This window comes from Diospyros lotus, chromosome 10 (assembly GCF_014633365.1).
Source record: "Diospyros lotus cultivar Yz01 chromosome 10, ASM1463336v1, whole genome shotgun sequence".
Lineage (NCBI taxonomy): Eukaryota > Viridiplantae > Streptophyta > Magnoliopsida > Ericales > Ebenaceae > Diospyros > Diospyros lotus.
Window position 1 is genome coordinate 31,818,143 of NC_068347.1, and position 13,893 is coordinate 31,832,035.

Genomic DNA, 13,893 nt, shown 5'->3' on the forward strand with positions numbered 1-13,893 from the left:
TAATGCACTTCACTAATTCAATATGATTAAAGTAATCCGTTTGAAGTAAACTCTCTTTGGATTTATTTCTCCTTGGTGTAATTTTGATGTTTCAATGACATTATTGATGCTTATATAGTGGAACATGAGAAATTGGTTGAAGCATACTCTGCAGTAAACTAAAAGCTGCAGCAATCTCTTTCTGAGCAAATTAATTTAGAGAGGACCATCCAGGAATTAAAGGTTTGTAATACTGTCACTGTGCAACAGGTTTTGTTCTTTATTTCGTGTTGGTGTCTATGTTTTTGTTTCTCAGGCTGATTTGAGGAGGCGTGAAAGGGACTGCTCCCTAGCACAGAAGGAGATCACTGATCTCCAAAAACAGGTAATTTGGAAATAATTGAGCACCAGCCACAGTTTGGTTATTTTACCTATTTGTGTTTTAGTTTTAATAATTGATTCTTCAGTTTTTCATGTGCCTTTGTACGCATGAGTTTATTTTGCATTCAAAGAGGTACTATTTTTATGTGGACATATTGAATTTTTGGTGTTGATTACATAATGGAGGACTCCTGCAACAATAACAACACCGCTAACCCTTAACCTCACTGAGTGGCATTGGCTACATGAATTTTAGTTTGGCATCATCTCTATCCATAGCCATATCTTATGTAAGGCCATTAATCTTATGTCACTTCTAAGAATTTCTCATCAAGTCTTTTTTTTATCTTTTTCTAAAGCTCTAAACTCCAACTTTAGTGACTATTTATCTCTATTTTTTATTTCAAAACTCTAACTTTAATATCTTATTATAATTCGAACTATCAATTTTATATCTAGATAAATTTTAAAAGTAAGAAAAGCTGATTGATATTATCCCTAAAGTTTATTAAAAATTTGATTAATTTTTTAGAAAGTCTCTCCATAGTTAAACAAGGTTATCAAGTAAAATATTTCATGATATTACTGTTGCTCATTTTTTTAATTCATTAAAAGAAATATAATATAATGTCTCAATTGAATACAAATATTTATTTTGGTATATAAAGCTCTAAACTCATCAAAAATACCATCTTTTAATTTTTTTTATTTCATAAATACTCCTACTAATTATCTATTAAATATCATAATAAATCTAAAAAGAACTAACATTTGCAATTTAAAATTAAATAATAATTGCTTATACAACCCCTAAATAACGCCCCCTTCAAATTGAAGTTTCATTTAAAATTTTTTATTTCTTTTTATTACACATCCGTAATAGATGGGAAACCCTCTAGTTTCCTACTAATCAAACCAACTTAGAGAAAAAAAATAAAAACAAAAATATCAAACATATAATATAATTCAATGTTATTCCTTGGTCTCCATAAATCACTTTCCCAAAGTAACAACACCGCAAAAAGTTTCCCTTGTAATGAGCCATGCTGTTTGAATTGATCAAAACAACTGGATATCACCACAGCAAAATGACCTTTAACAAAAATTTATAACAAGATCCAACTTGCCCTCCAAAATCCTTATTCCTGATAACAAGATCCAAAATGATCTTTGAGAAAGAAAAAAATTGATTTCTGTACTCAAGTCAGCAAAGGAAGTAAGGATACAATAATAATAACAATCCTCAGCATTAGCAGCAGCAGCTGAAATCCTCAAGTTAACCTTCAATGATAACAAGACTCTGTTTCACTTGTATTGCTGTGAGACCTCCCACACAAGCTTATCCATGAACTGGCATTTCTTATCAAATCCCCAGCCAGGGTTGCTCTGCATAATTGTGTGTATTTGTTTGTTAGGAAGACGAAACAAAGTTGTCATAATGTATGTAGCATTTCAAATCAAAAATACAAAAAGTTCTTATGCATATAAAGGTAACTTGTTTCAACAATTTAGCAAAGATACAAAAAGTTGGTAAGATGTTTAAATTATTTATAAGTCAGTTTTTGAAAACATAATCACAGTGAAAATGAACAAGGAATGAGAATTCTCAGCCAAAAGAAAAAGAGAGCTCTGAATCCAAAGCACATTTGAAAAAGGAAATTCCATAACCAAAAGCACACTCTAATAGAAGAAATCGTTTTGCAAGTACTATTTATGCAATGTTTCTATTAACTTAAAGCTAGTTTTTACCTTATCTAACTAGAAATAACCACCACCATGATCTCTTAAATAAACATTGCAGAAGTTGAAATCCTTTAAGTTAAAATTCGATAGCAAAATTAAGTAAACCATAATGAACAATTAAAAAAGAAAATGATTAGAGAGAAACCCAACCTGGAGTGAGAGAACTGCACGCTCGGAAAACCGCTTTACTGAAGCAGGTGCACTTTCAGGAAGGGTTTTTGCAACCCTTTCCAGCTCCTCTTGTTGTTTCTTAGCAGTTACTCTGTCAGGTCCACTATAGTAATCCACAAGCTCTTTCATAATAGGGACCTTCTTCATTGTCTCGTTTACAACTTCCTAGAATAGAAAAAGGTTAAGAGTAGCAATCAACCGAAGTATGATAAGGCATAAAAAAGACTTTTTAACTTCTTAAGACTGAGTTACCTTGCTTAATATGTTATCTTTGAGAAAGTGAGTGGGTGGAATGCAGCAAAAAAATTAGTGAGTGGTGGACTGTGGACAGAGCAGCATATTGTAATGATGAAAGGTTTTAATTCCAATTTGGCACCATGAAAACAGATCGAAAAGAGAAGTGAAAATATATGATTAATCAAACTGTTGGAAACCACCTACGCGAACAGGCATAATTACCTTATATCTTTCATGCTCACCCTCCAGGTGAGTTCATTTCAAGACAAACAAAATTCCAGTCGCAAGGTAATTAACTAAGCAGGAGGAGATGTCAGTTGCATATCCGTACCTAGTGGTCTTAGATATTAGTCCAAGGAATCATAAGATCAAATACTTTACCAAGTACTATGCACAATAAAAATCATCTTTCTTGCACAGTACTACCGTGCATCGGTAACATTGTCTTTCTTCCATATTAAGTAAAGGAGCCTTTAAGAAAAGAGATGAAAAACATTTGGCATTTTCATTCAAATTTTATTCATAAATGTTCAAACACGGGCAAGCAATATCAAGTTCCATACAGCTTCCTGAGCAAGCCACCATCCACTAACTAAAACTATGAAGTTCAAAAGGCATTAGAAGCATTAAAACTCTCCACCAGAGCTAAAACAACAATATAATTAATTCCAAGATCAATCTCCTCTTCAAAAATTAACATGGTGAATTGTGATAATCCATTGATTGTTTGATAGCTCCAAAAGAAATCTCAAGCTCTTCAAGAATTTCAATATATTCCCAAGAAAAATATTCTACAGGTTTTTTTTTACCCTTCTTGCAACTGTATTTTCCTTTTCTGTTTTTTTTTTTTTATATTTTTCTAGCTAGATTTATAGAGTTCTAGGTTAAAAAGAAGTCATTTCTTTAGTGTCTTCCATCATATTAGGTCCTCCGACAACACTATAGAATCTAAAAGATTGTAGCTGGCATGGTTGACTAGCCAATGAATCCCTACAGCAGCTAGGATCAAATAAGAACTATCAATGACTTGTTGGCTAATACAGGATCAATTTTCTTCTATTTGCAATGAGCTTTGACTTATGGGTGCTGTATGCTGTAGAATAGGAACCGTATGCTAAAGGTAAAGGGCAATCTGAATATTTTAGTAGATATGAGAACATAGCTCTTATTGAGGATAGATTTTATGGGCCATAAAGAGATGTTTCCAAAATTGTCTCTTAGTGGTGCATTTGCGAATAAACCATGGCTAAAAACAAAATAATTGTTTGTTTGAAAAACTGTGTCAATTAAATGTTAACCATGGAAAGGTCTTGGCATGGATTTCATCCCTGATTCACCTAAAACTGCAAGGATATGATTCATCTTTATTGTGGTTGTTGGGTTTTCTAAGATGGCTCATTTTACTTCTAGTAGTAAAACAACTGATGATTCACACATGGTTAAATTATTCATTCATTCAAGCAGCCACTTGTTTATGTGAAATACTCACTTTCTTTTGTCTAGGACTCCAGGAGGAACATTAAGTTTGTCGGTTATGGTTGGAAAACCCGTCAGAGGTTATTTAAGATCAACTTGATATTTTCTTTAGTTTTTCATCCATAAACTCATTGAGAAACTGAAATTGATTTGCCTAGGTGTACTGCAGGTAATAAGCCATGGAATTGGGATCTACTCTGCCAACTGCTTATGATAGCTCAGTCTATTAGTCTACTAGAAGAAGTCCTTTTAAAACTATTCATGATTTTTCTCCTCATCCACCTATTAACCCTATTCAATTATCAATTGACAACTATACCTTTCACTTTATTGAATCCTTAGCCCAACGTATTGGTGAGCTACATGCTGGTATTGGGAGAAAAAATACATCAAGTTAAGAAAATTATAAACTTGCCATTAATATGCATGGTAGTAAACTAGATTTCAGTGAAAGAGATCCCCATACATTTATTCGAGAAATTTCATATTTGAGCTATTGGGGTATTTTGTGTTATCTAGAAACTTGAACCCAGCACTTTTTTACTTATTTGACTTTAAATAGGAAAAAAAAATCCAATATTAAATATTGAGGACTTTTTTCTTATAGAGGCACTTTTGAACCTCCTAATTTGTAGGCATACTTTTCTACAGGCAGGGGTTCTTCCCCCTTGTATTCAGCACACGCTCCTAGTCTTTCACCTCTTCCAATGCAGCTAGATGATTAGATTGAAAAGGTTCTAGAATCACAATGCATTAGTTCCCATGGATCTGGCTGCTTCTTAATTTAAGACATTAACAGAGGTAGATGGAAAAATGAATGTTGTCATTTGGATCCCATTTGGACCCAATTTGGCACCATGAAAACAGATCGAAAAGAGAAGTAAAATATATGATTAATCAAACTGTTTGAAACCACCTACGCGAACAGGCATAATTACATTATATCTTTCATGCTCACGCTCCAGGAGAGCTCATATCAAGCCATACAAAATTACAGTTACAAGGTAATTAACTAAGCAATAGAAGATGTCAGTTGCATATCCATTCCTAGTGGTCTTAGATGTGTCATGTCCCTAGGAGGATTAGAAGGGTAATATTGTAATAGGAATATAATAAAAGGGTAATATTATAATAGGCTTATATTAGTTTGTTATGAGATATTTGGTTGTTTATTAGGAGCACATGGGTGCTGTTAGAAATTAGTTAAGGAGCTAGCTATGCCTATAAAAAGGCCCATTGTAAGAGGAGATGTGCATACTTGAATTGATTAATAAAACTCTCATTCTCTCTCTAAGAATTCTCTCAAATCTCCCCCTCATTTCTCTCTACTGCTCTCCCTCAATTCTCTCTAATTTCTCCCCCATTTCTGTCCAAATTCCCCTCTAAATACTATGTTCTTGATCCTAAGCCTCTCGGATCCTTCCAAATGCCAATTCCAGCCCGTTATGAACCCTAGGTTCATGACAAGATGTTAGTCCAATGAATCACAAGATCAAATACTTTACCAAGTACTATGCACAAAAAAAATCATCTTTCTTGCACAGGTACTGTGCATCGGTAACATCGTCTTTCTTCCATATTAAGTAAAGGAGCCTTTAAGAAAAAGAGATGAAAAACATTCAGCATTTTCATTCAAATTTTATTCATAAATGTCCAAACACAGGCAAGCAATATAAAGTTCCATACAGCTTCCTGAGCAAGCCATCATCCACTAACTAAAACTATGAAGTTCAAAAGACATTAGAACCATTAAAACTCTCCACCAGAGTTAAAACAACAATATAATTAATTCCAGGATCAATCTCCTCTTCAAAAATTAACATGGTGAATTGTGGTAATCCATTGTTTGTTCGATAGCTCCAAAAGAAATCTCAAGCTATTCAAGAATTTCAATGTATTCCCAATAAAAATATTCTACAGGTTTCCCTTTTTTTTTTTACCCTTCTTGCAACTGTATTTTCCTTTTCTTTTCTTTTTTTTATAAATATTTTTCTCTAGAAAACAAACTAGATTTATATAGAGTTCTAGGTTAAAAGGAAGTCATTTCTTGGGCGTCTTCCATCACACTAGGTCCTACGACAACACTTGTATCTGGCACGGTTGACTAGCCAATGAATTCCTACAGCAGCTAGGATCAAATAAGAACTTATGAGATACAACACCAATGGTACATTTTGACAAACCTCCCATTCTTGTTGGCTTCGAATTCCCTCATAAGCCATCAGGAATGGCTTCATCTTCTCAAGTGCATCTCGAAGTGGAATCGGGGGCTTCTCGTCAATATCTGGGTTTGTACCAAACTCCTCCATCATGTACTCAGGCTCACACTCTATCTGCAGAACCAAAGTATATGAAAAACTAAGTAAATCATCATTCAAAAAATTTCTCATTCATGTCCTAACTGATTGGATGATAATTTGTTTTACCGAGTAATTTGTGTCGAGGGCATCCAAGTACGCGTCGTCCATAGGAGAAGGCAGCACTCTACCACTCATCTCTTCGAATGCCTCTACCAACTTATCCATATTCTCAGCTCCAATCCTCTTGGCCAACTTCTCACCATCAGCATTGTCACCAAGATAAAGACCAGCTCCATAGTCGTCGTCGGCAGCATCTTGAACGAAGCCATCTCTAGCTCTACCTCTCCCTCTCCAACCCCGAGGGCCCCTCCCTCGGCCGCGGCCTCTCCCTCTAGAACCCCCTCCCCCTCTCCCACCGTCCTGCGCTCTCTCACCAGACGCACCATGCCTAGACAGTATTCCCATGGCTTTTACGACGGCCTCCTCGCGGCTTAACTTCGGGGTTGGGCTTGCACTGCCCTCAGCAGACACCCTGCCACTGCCAACACCTCCCCCTCTACTGGGCTGCGGAGACCTGAGGTGACGGTTTTCCTGCACGGCCTTGTCACTGGGAGGCAATTGCTTTGGGGGTTTCCCACGGCCGGCACCACCAGACATCGGTGACAAAGTACCGGAACTGAGGTTGCCGTCTGGGGGATTTCTTCCGGCATCGCCAATTGGCGTAGTCGAGGGGGGCACGTCCTCTTTGGTAAAGAAAACAGGTTTCTTGGGCGGCCCGAAATGCTGGGGCTCGGATTGAGACGGCGAAAGAGGAGGGACGGTGCCTCTGCCGCGCCCTGTGGCTGATCTACTGCCGCTGCTAATGGCAGACATGAAGGCAGAATATGATGGAAGAGCTGGATCAGAAGGGAGGGGTTTACCGCGACCATGACCTAATCCTTGAGGGCGTTTGGGATCATCACCATCCTGGTTGTTGTTATCTTTGGATTCATCTCTGCCCGGGGGACCAGTAGCTGGAAATTGAAAGTCGGGAGGAGAGCCTCCCCTTCCCCGGCCTCTGCCTCCACCTCCTCCGCCGCCGCCGCCGCTAGCCGAGGTGGAGAAAGCCGAAGAGGAAGCGGAGGAGGAGAGGCAATTAGAATGGGTTTGGTGGCATTGCCGATCGTTGTGGGATTTGAAAACTTTCCCAAGCTTCGTCTCATTGCAGAAACTGCGAGCGCGGGGAATCCGAAATCTGGAAGCTTTTAGGGTTTAACCAGCGCACAGCATCATTTCAGAGAGAGAGAGAGAGAGAGAGAGAATGAACGAATGAGATGTTAATATTTTATTTTTAAGATTTAAAGAAACTCTGTTTTTGTATTCAAATCCAAATTTTGAGTGTAAATAGATAGGTGTTGCCTCGTAACAAACAGGGAAACAATAATTAGTAAAGGATAATAAAACATAAAATTTTGGCCTTTATCTCTTTAATCACCGTTGATGCTCTTCATTCAATCAGTTATGGACTTTGCAAATTCGCCCAATCTCAAAATCCCACGGCCCACTCATAACAAGTTTTAAAGACACAAAGCGTTGGATATAGTTTGTGTAATTGAATGAGTAATATGTCAATGTTAATTTAGTAAGTTACAAATTCGATTTCCACCCTACACAAGAATTAAAGGTTTAATTTATGGAAAATACTATTAGTACACCCATTTTGGACATCTTGGACTATATAAGAGGGTATTATGACAAAAAAATCCCTTATGAGACTCATAGAGGCGCATGTGAAGCGCAGGATATTTTGGTCATAATACCCCCTTATGTAGCCCAAGATGTACAAAATGGGTGTACATCTAGCATGATTCTTAATTTATAATTTGTCTCTCTTGATTTAATTAAATGCACGAATGCTGAGAACCAGAGCTGGCCAGGGCTACAGCCCAAGACCCATAATTGATGAGGCCCAAACTTTTTTTAAGCCTATGTATATATGTGTATACAAAATTAAAAAAAAAATTAATAAAAAAAGTTGTTGTCTGGACCCTGTCAAAAGAAAATTTCACTGCTATTTTTATTTTGTAGATACATGTGATGATAGTTTTTATTTTGATTAATTGTGGATGATGAAAGTAAGGGTGTCAACGGTTCGGATTGGTCCAGTTCTATGAGAATTCAGTAACCGAATCATTTTTAACGGTTTCGAAAAAATAAGAACCGTAATCGAACCATTACATATATAAAAGCAAACCATGACTAATCCGTCACACCAGACCGGTTTCGATTCTATCCAATTAACATTTAGCTTTTAAACATTTTGGCAAAATATGAAATTACAAACAAATTTACTAATTAAAATAAACTCATAATTTCATTAATACTTTAAGTCTTGAAATAAAAGTAGAACAAAATAATTCATAGACTATCTCATCAAATGAGATTATATCGACCATTTATTATAGCAATAGTACATAAAAATCTAGAAATAAAATAGTTTATGAATCTCGCTAGTTTCTTAAGAAGTGATATTATTTATGCATATGTATATATATATACAAAAAATTATAATATATATAAGTATAATATTGGTTCCGGTTCGGTTCAAACCACGGTTTGAAAAAAAAAAATCAGTAACAAAATCAAATATATCGGTTCTTAATTTTTTAGAATCAAAACCTAACCATTGAATCATAGAACCAATTCAAAAGGCACGGTTCGATTCAATTTGGTCCGATTCACTGATTTTCAGATATTTTTTGACACCCCTAAATGAAAGGAAGATTGATCAACTCAAGAAATGTTTACGGAGATTCGGGAGGAAGCATGTAGAATCAAATATGTAGTTTTCGTTTTTTAATGCAATGTTTACAATGCAGGGTACTCTTTTTTCTTCGTTTGGGATTTTGTCCCATTGAGTTTTCTCCAAACAATGTTTTAACGAGGCCCCAAATTATTCTTCCTTATCTTTTGTAAATTCTTATAATTTTAATAAAATTAATTAATTGATAATTTTTATTTTTTTATTTAATTTATATAAAGGGCACACTTAGAAAAATTTTACCCTGAACCTTAGAAAACTCAAGACCGATTCTATTAGAGATGTCAAAAGGGCCTGCCTGGATCGGCCCACGGGCTTTTTAAATGGGCCGGCCCGGCCCTTTTACTAAAAGGGTTGAGCTGGGCCCAGCCCACTTTGCCGTGGATAAGGCCTGGCCTAACCCACGGCCCCTCTACAGGGGGGTCGGGCCTGGCCAGCTCGTGGGTTAGAGGGCTGGGTCGGGCCCTTAGCCCACAAGGCCTAGCGGGTCGGGCCTGACCCTTTTTTTTTCTTTTTTAAATAATGCATATAATATATACATATATAAATATCAAAATAATGCATATATAAAAACTAATTTTTTCTTTTTAAACAATTTTCTATCTTAAGTTTTAAATATTATTTTATCATTTTATATTTCAAAATTCTATATGCCTTATAAATTTTCTTATGAATTGATATAAAAAATAATACACATATAAAAAGAAGAACGCTTATTTATAATTTAAATATATAAAAAAATTTAGCTTGAAAATTTTAAATATATTGATGGTTATTATTTATATATATTGCTAAATGTAAATTTTTTAGTATCTAATATCAATAATTAATAAAAAATAACATAATTAAAAAAATAAATGAGCAAGGGACACTGCAATTTATAAAGGTTCGAACTATTTGGTAAACAAATGGCCTACTCCTCTCTCTTCAAGCCATCACTTGAAGAAGTTCAATAAAATAAATTTTTTATCTTTTTTACATGAGCTAGCAACCATCCTTAATCATCTCAGTCTCTTTTTAGAAGTAGGAAATTTTTAAATCCATTGCTGCAGCAAGATCATTTCTTGCGGCTAGCAAAAAACTCTCATCACTCAAATGGCGATTGTCAATACTCATTGGTGAGGGAGTATAATAGTTAAATTAAATTTTTACATCTTTTCGATTAAATAAAATAAAATAATACAAAATTGCAAAGGTAAAGTAGCTTCAGCTAGTTATCAACATCATCTTCACTTGATTTATCTACTAACTCGATCCCTTGTTCGAACTCCATATCGAGCTAATCTTTAAAATAAACACACATTTCCAATATTTTTTGTGATAATCTTGATCTTTTTGGATCTAACACCCTATTACCTGCAGAGAAAACAGACTTCGATGGTACTATGGACACCAGATGAGTTAGTACATCACGGGTCATGGCAGCCAAAACAGGATATGTGTGTTGGTTTAGGCGCCACCAAGCCAAAACATTAAAATTATTTACTTCATCATCAGAAAATTGCATATCTCTATTTAAATAAAAGTATAATTCATTAAATGCACTACTTGACATTGTAGTTGTTTTTTTTTATTGTTTACTTATCACAAATTTTGAAAATTCAAATTTTAAATTTCTTTCGGATTTTGTTTGTTTTGATGAATCTTTAACTTGTTGTCTAGGTTTAAAATAAAAGTCGTACAAATTATAAATTTCATATACTAATTGTTTAACTTCATATTTCGTATCATCTGTATCAATATTCATAGTATTATCATAAAAATCTAAAAAACCATCTATAACATTCCACTTTTGTGTGGGATCTAACGTACTAGCTATTAGGTAAAGTGGTGGAATTTGCATCTAATGTTTCCTAAATTTTGCTTCCAATGGTCAAGAAATGGCATGTAACTTTGATGTTCTCTATATTCATTGAAACAATTTACTATACTATATATTTCTCTTAAAAAAATGTGAGTTGTTGGGTATTTACAACCAGAAAATGTAACTATAGCATGATAAAATTGTTCTAATATAAAAATAAGTATATCTAACAAATTCCAATCAAGTTCAGTTATGTGATGAGATTGGGGCATTTCTTTATTCCAAAACATTGTTAAAAGTTCTCTATATAGTGTTATCATTTGTAATAACAAAAAGAGTTCCATCTAGTTTCAATGTCTTTTGAAATTTTTTTATAGGGCAGTTGATAAGCATGAACTAATTGTTTCTATTCTCTAAATCTAGACGTATTAGTGCGTATGAATTTTAAATAATTTTTTACTTTTTCTAATGACTCTGAACCTACACGAAGACCATCTTGAACATATAGATTTAAAATGTGACATGTACATCTATTGTGAAACAATTTTCCTCCTAAAATTAAGGACACAAAAAGTTTTAATCATTCCACTACGACATTATTATTACTAGCATTATCAAAAGAAATAGCAAATAATTTTTTCAAAATATTATAATCTAATACGGACTATGAATCGCTTGAGCTATGTAGTTTCCACTGTGTAATTCTACAAGTTCTTTAAAAATAATTATTCTTTTTTGAATAGCCCATATGTCATCTATCCAATGGGCTGTCACACATAAATAATGATTATTTGTTAGTCCGTCACACCATATGTCAGACGTAAGTGAAATTTTACTAGTAATTTAATTAAATACATTTTTTAGCTTATCTTTATATATTAAAAATAATCTCATTGCTTCATTTCTAATAGTGTTCCTAGAGAAACCTCTAGATTGTGAATTGTGTATAATTTTACAATACCACTTAAAAGTAGGATCTTGTGCAAACAAAAAGGTGCATTCTGATTTAATTATCATTTTAGCTAAACACTCATTGTCTAATTCTGGATTATAGCGATGAATATTACTTGAAAGATTTAATTGAGTTTGTGTACTACCTGTTTCACTATAGGGCATTGCCTCCTCATGCTTTACCGCATGTCTTTTTAAATGACTTGTTTCATCGCCACACACAAGACATTTTTTACATACCTTACATTGGGCCTTTTCACTATCGCCTTCAACCTGAACTATTTCATAATAGTTCAAACAGCACTTGTTCGCTATCTTTTCCTAACAGCTCCCACATTTGACGGACCTACATCATCTTCTTCGTTCTCTCTGGGTGTTGGTGGGGGTGAAAAATCAGCAGGCCCAGCAAAATTGATATTGTCATCTTCTTCTAGTGAGTCAGGTGGAAGTGTTTCATCATGATCTGCATAATTTGTGTTATAAAAATCATGAATGAAATCCACTGGGGGTTAGGTCTGAGGACGACGAGGTGGACGGATTATGGGGTTAGATATGCTAGACCGTGGTGGATCCATATAATTAGAAGGAGTCCCACGAGAAAAACGGGTGGATTTTGAGCGACGAAGAAAAGACATTATTATTCATAAGAATAATATCTAAATTGTGAATGGATAAAACTTATAAAATAAAAAGGCAAAAATAAGTAATAATTAAGAAGTGAAAACTCAATGACAATTGAACAATAGAATTGCATGGAATTCGAAAGTAAATGAAAATAACTCATATTTATTCTTCTATTTATAGACAATCAGGGGACTTGTAAATTTGAATTTCAAATTCAAATGTTAGGAAAAAATCGAACTTCGGTGAATTTTAAATTTTCAAACGTTGTGACATAAATGTTAGGGAACATTTGTCAGGCAACCTGGCAAACGTGGGTGACAACTTGACTCAACCTTGCCAGCCTTGTCAAGTTATATCTGCCAGCCTTCAAATTTTCAAACATTGTGACTGAAATGTTAGGGAATATTTGTCAGGCAGCCCTTATGGATGAATATTCAATTTCAAATGGCAAGGCTGACAAGCTTAGCAGTTAGCATGTGATTTTTATAAAGACATAATGAGTTGTCATAAGATTTGTAACATGCTTTGTCTTTATGTCAAGTTGTCAACTCACAAGCAAAACAGTGAAACACATGTAAATTGTAAAATTTATAAAGACATAATGAGTTGTCACAAGATTTGTGACATGCTTTGCCTTTATGTCAAGTTGTCAACTTACAAGCAAAACAGTGAAACACATGCAAATTATAAAATTTATAAAGACATAATGAGTTGTCACAGGACTTGTGACATGCTTTGCCTTTATGTCAATTCACAAGCAAAGTAACATGCAAATTGCAAAATTGTGGGCTTAATCGGCCAGCCCATAAGGGCCTCATGGGCCCGGCCCATAGGGTCCCAACGGGCTGGGCCGTGGGCCCAAATTCTTTGGCCTTGCCCGGCTCGTTTGAACAATGACGGGCCAATCCAGCTCTTTTGACACCTTTAGACTTTGCTGAGGATCGTGCAAAGACGATTATTCCAAATTTTAAAAACACAAATAAGAGTGGGTTTAGGTTACACTTAAATGTAAAATAAATTTGATATAAAATTGAAATAAAAAAATAATAATTTTTAAAAAAAATTAAAAAGCACATAAACACGTTTTCTGTCTCTTAATATTTTTATGGACAGAAACATGTTTTTAATTTTTTAATATTTTTTTAATATCACAAAATGGCTTCAAAATTTTGTTAAAATTGTAAAAATATTTCAAAAAAGTTTTTTCTTATCTTTTTTGATATTTTAGAAAAGAAAACTTTGAAATGATGTCTCCAAAATATTTTTATACATCATAAAAATGAGTATGATATTGTTTATAAAAAATAACTTGAGATAAAAAAATATGCCCTTATATATAACATAAAATTGATCTCACCCACACACTCTAATAAAAAGAAGAAGTGGGTTGTTATTTGTTTATTAATTTATTACAATTTTTTAAACTT

At 34.3% G+C, this 13,893-nt stretch overlaps 1 protein-coding gene across 1 annotated transcript; it reads right to left on the reverse strand.

Moving 5' to 3' along the window:
- Window positions 1-1,308: 1,308 nt before the first annotated feature.
- LOC127811911 (uncharacterized) lies at window positions 1,309-7,532 on the reverse strand (the record flags this gene model as incomplete). Its single annotated transcript, XM_052352107.1, has 4 exons — window positions 1,309-1,746; window positions 2,254-2,439; window positions 6,171-6,320; window positions 6,414-7,532. Coding segments are annotated over 4 exons (1,536 nt in total), but the record flags the coding sequence as incomplete, so codon positions are not given.
- Between the last annotated feature and the right edge of the window lie 6,361 nt (window positions 7,533-13,893).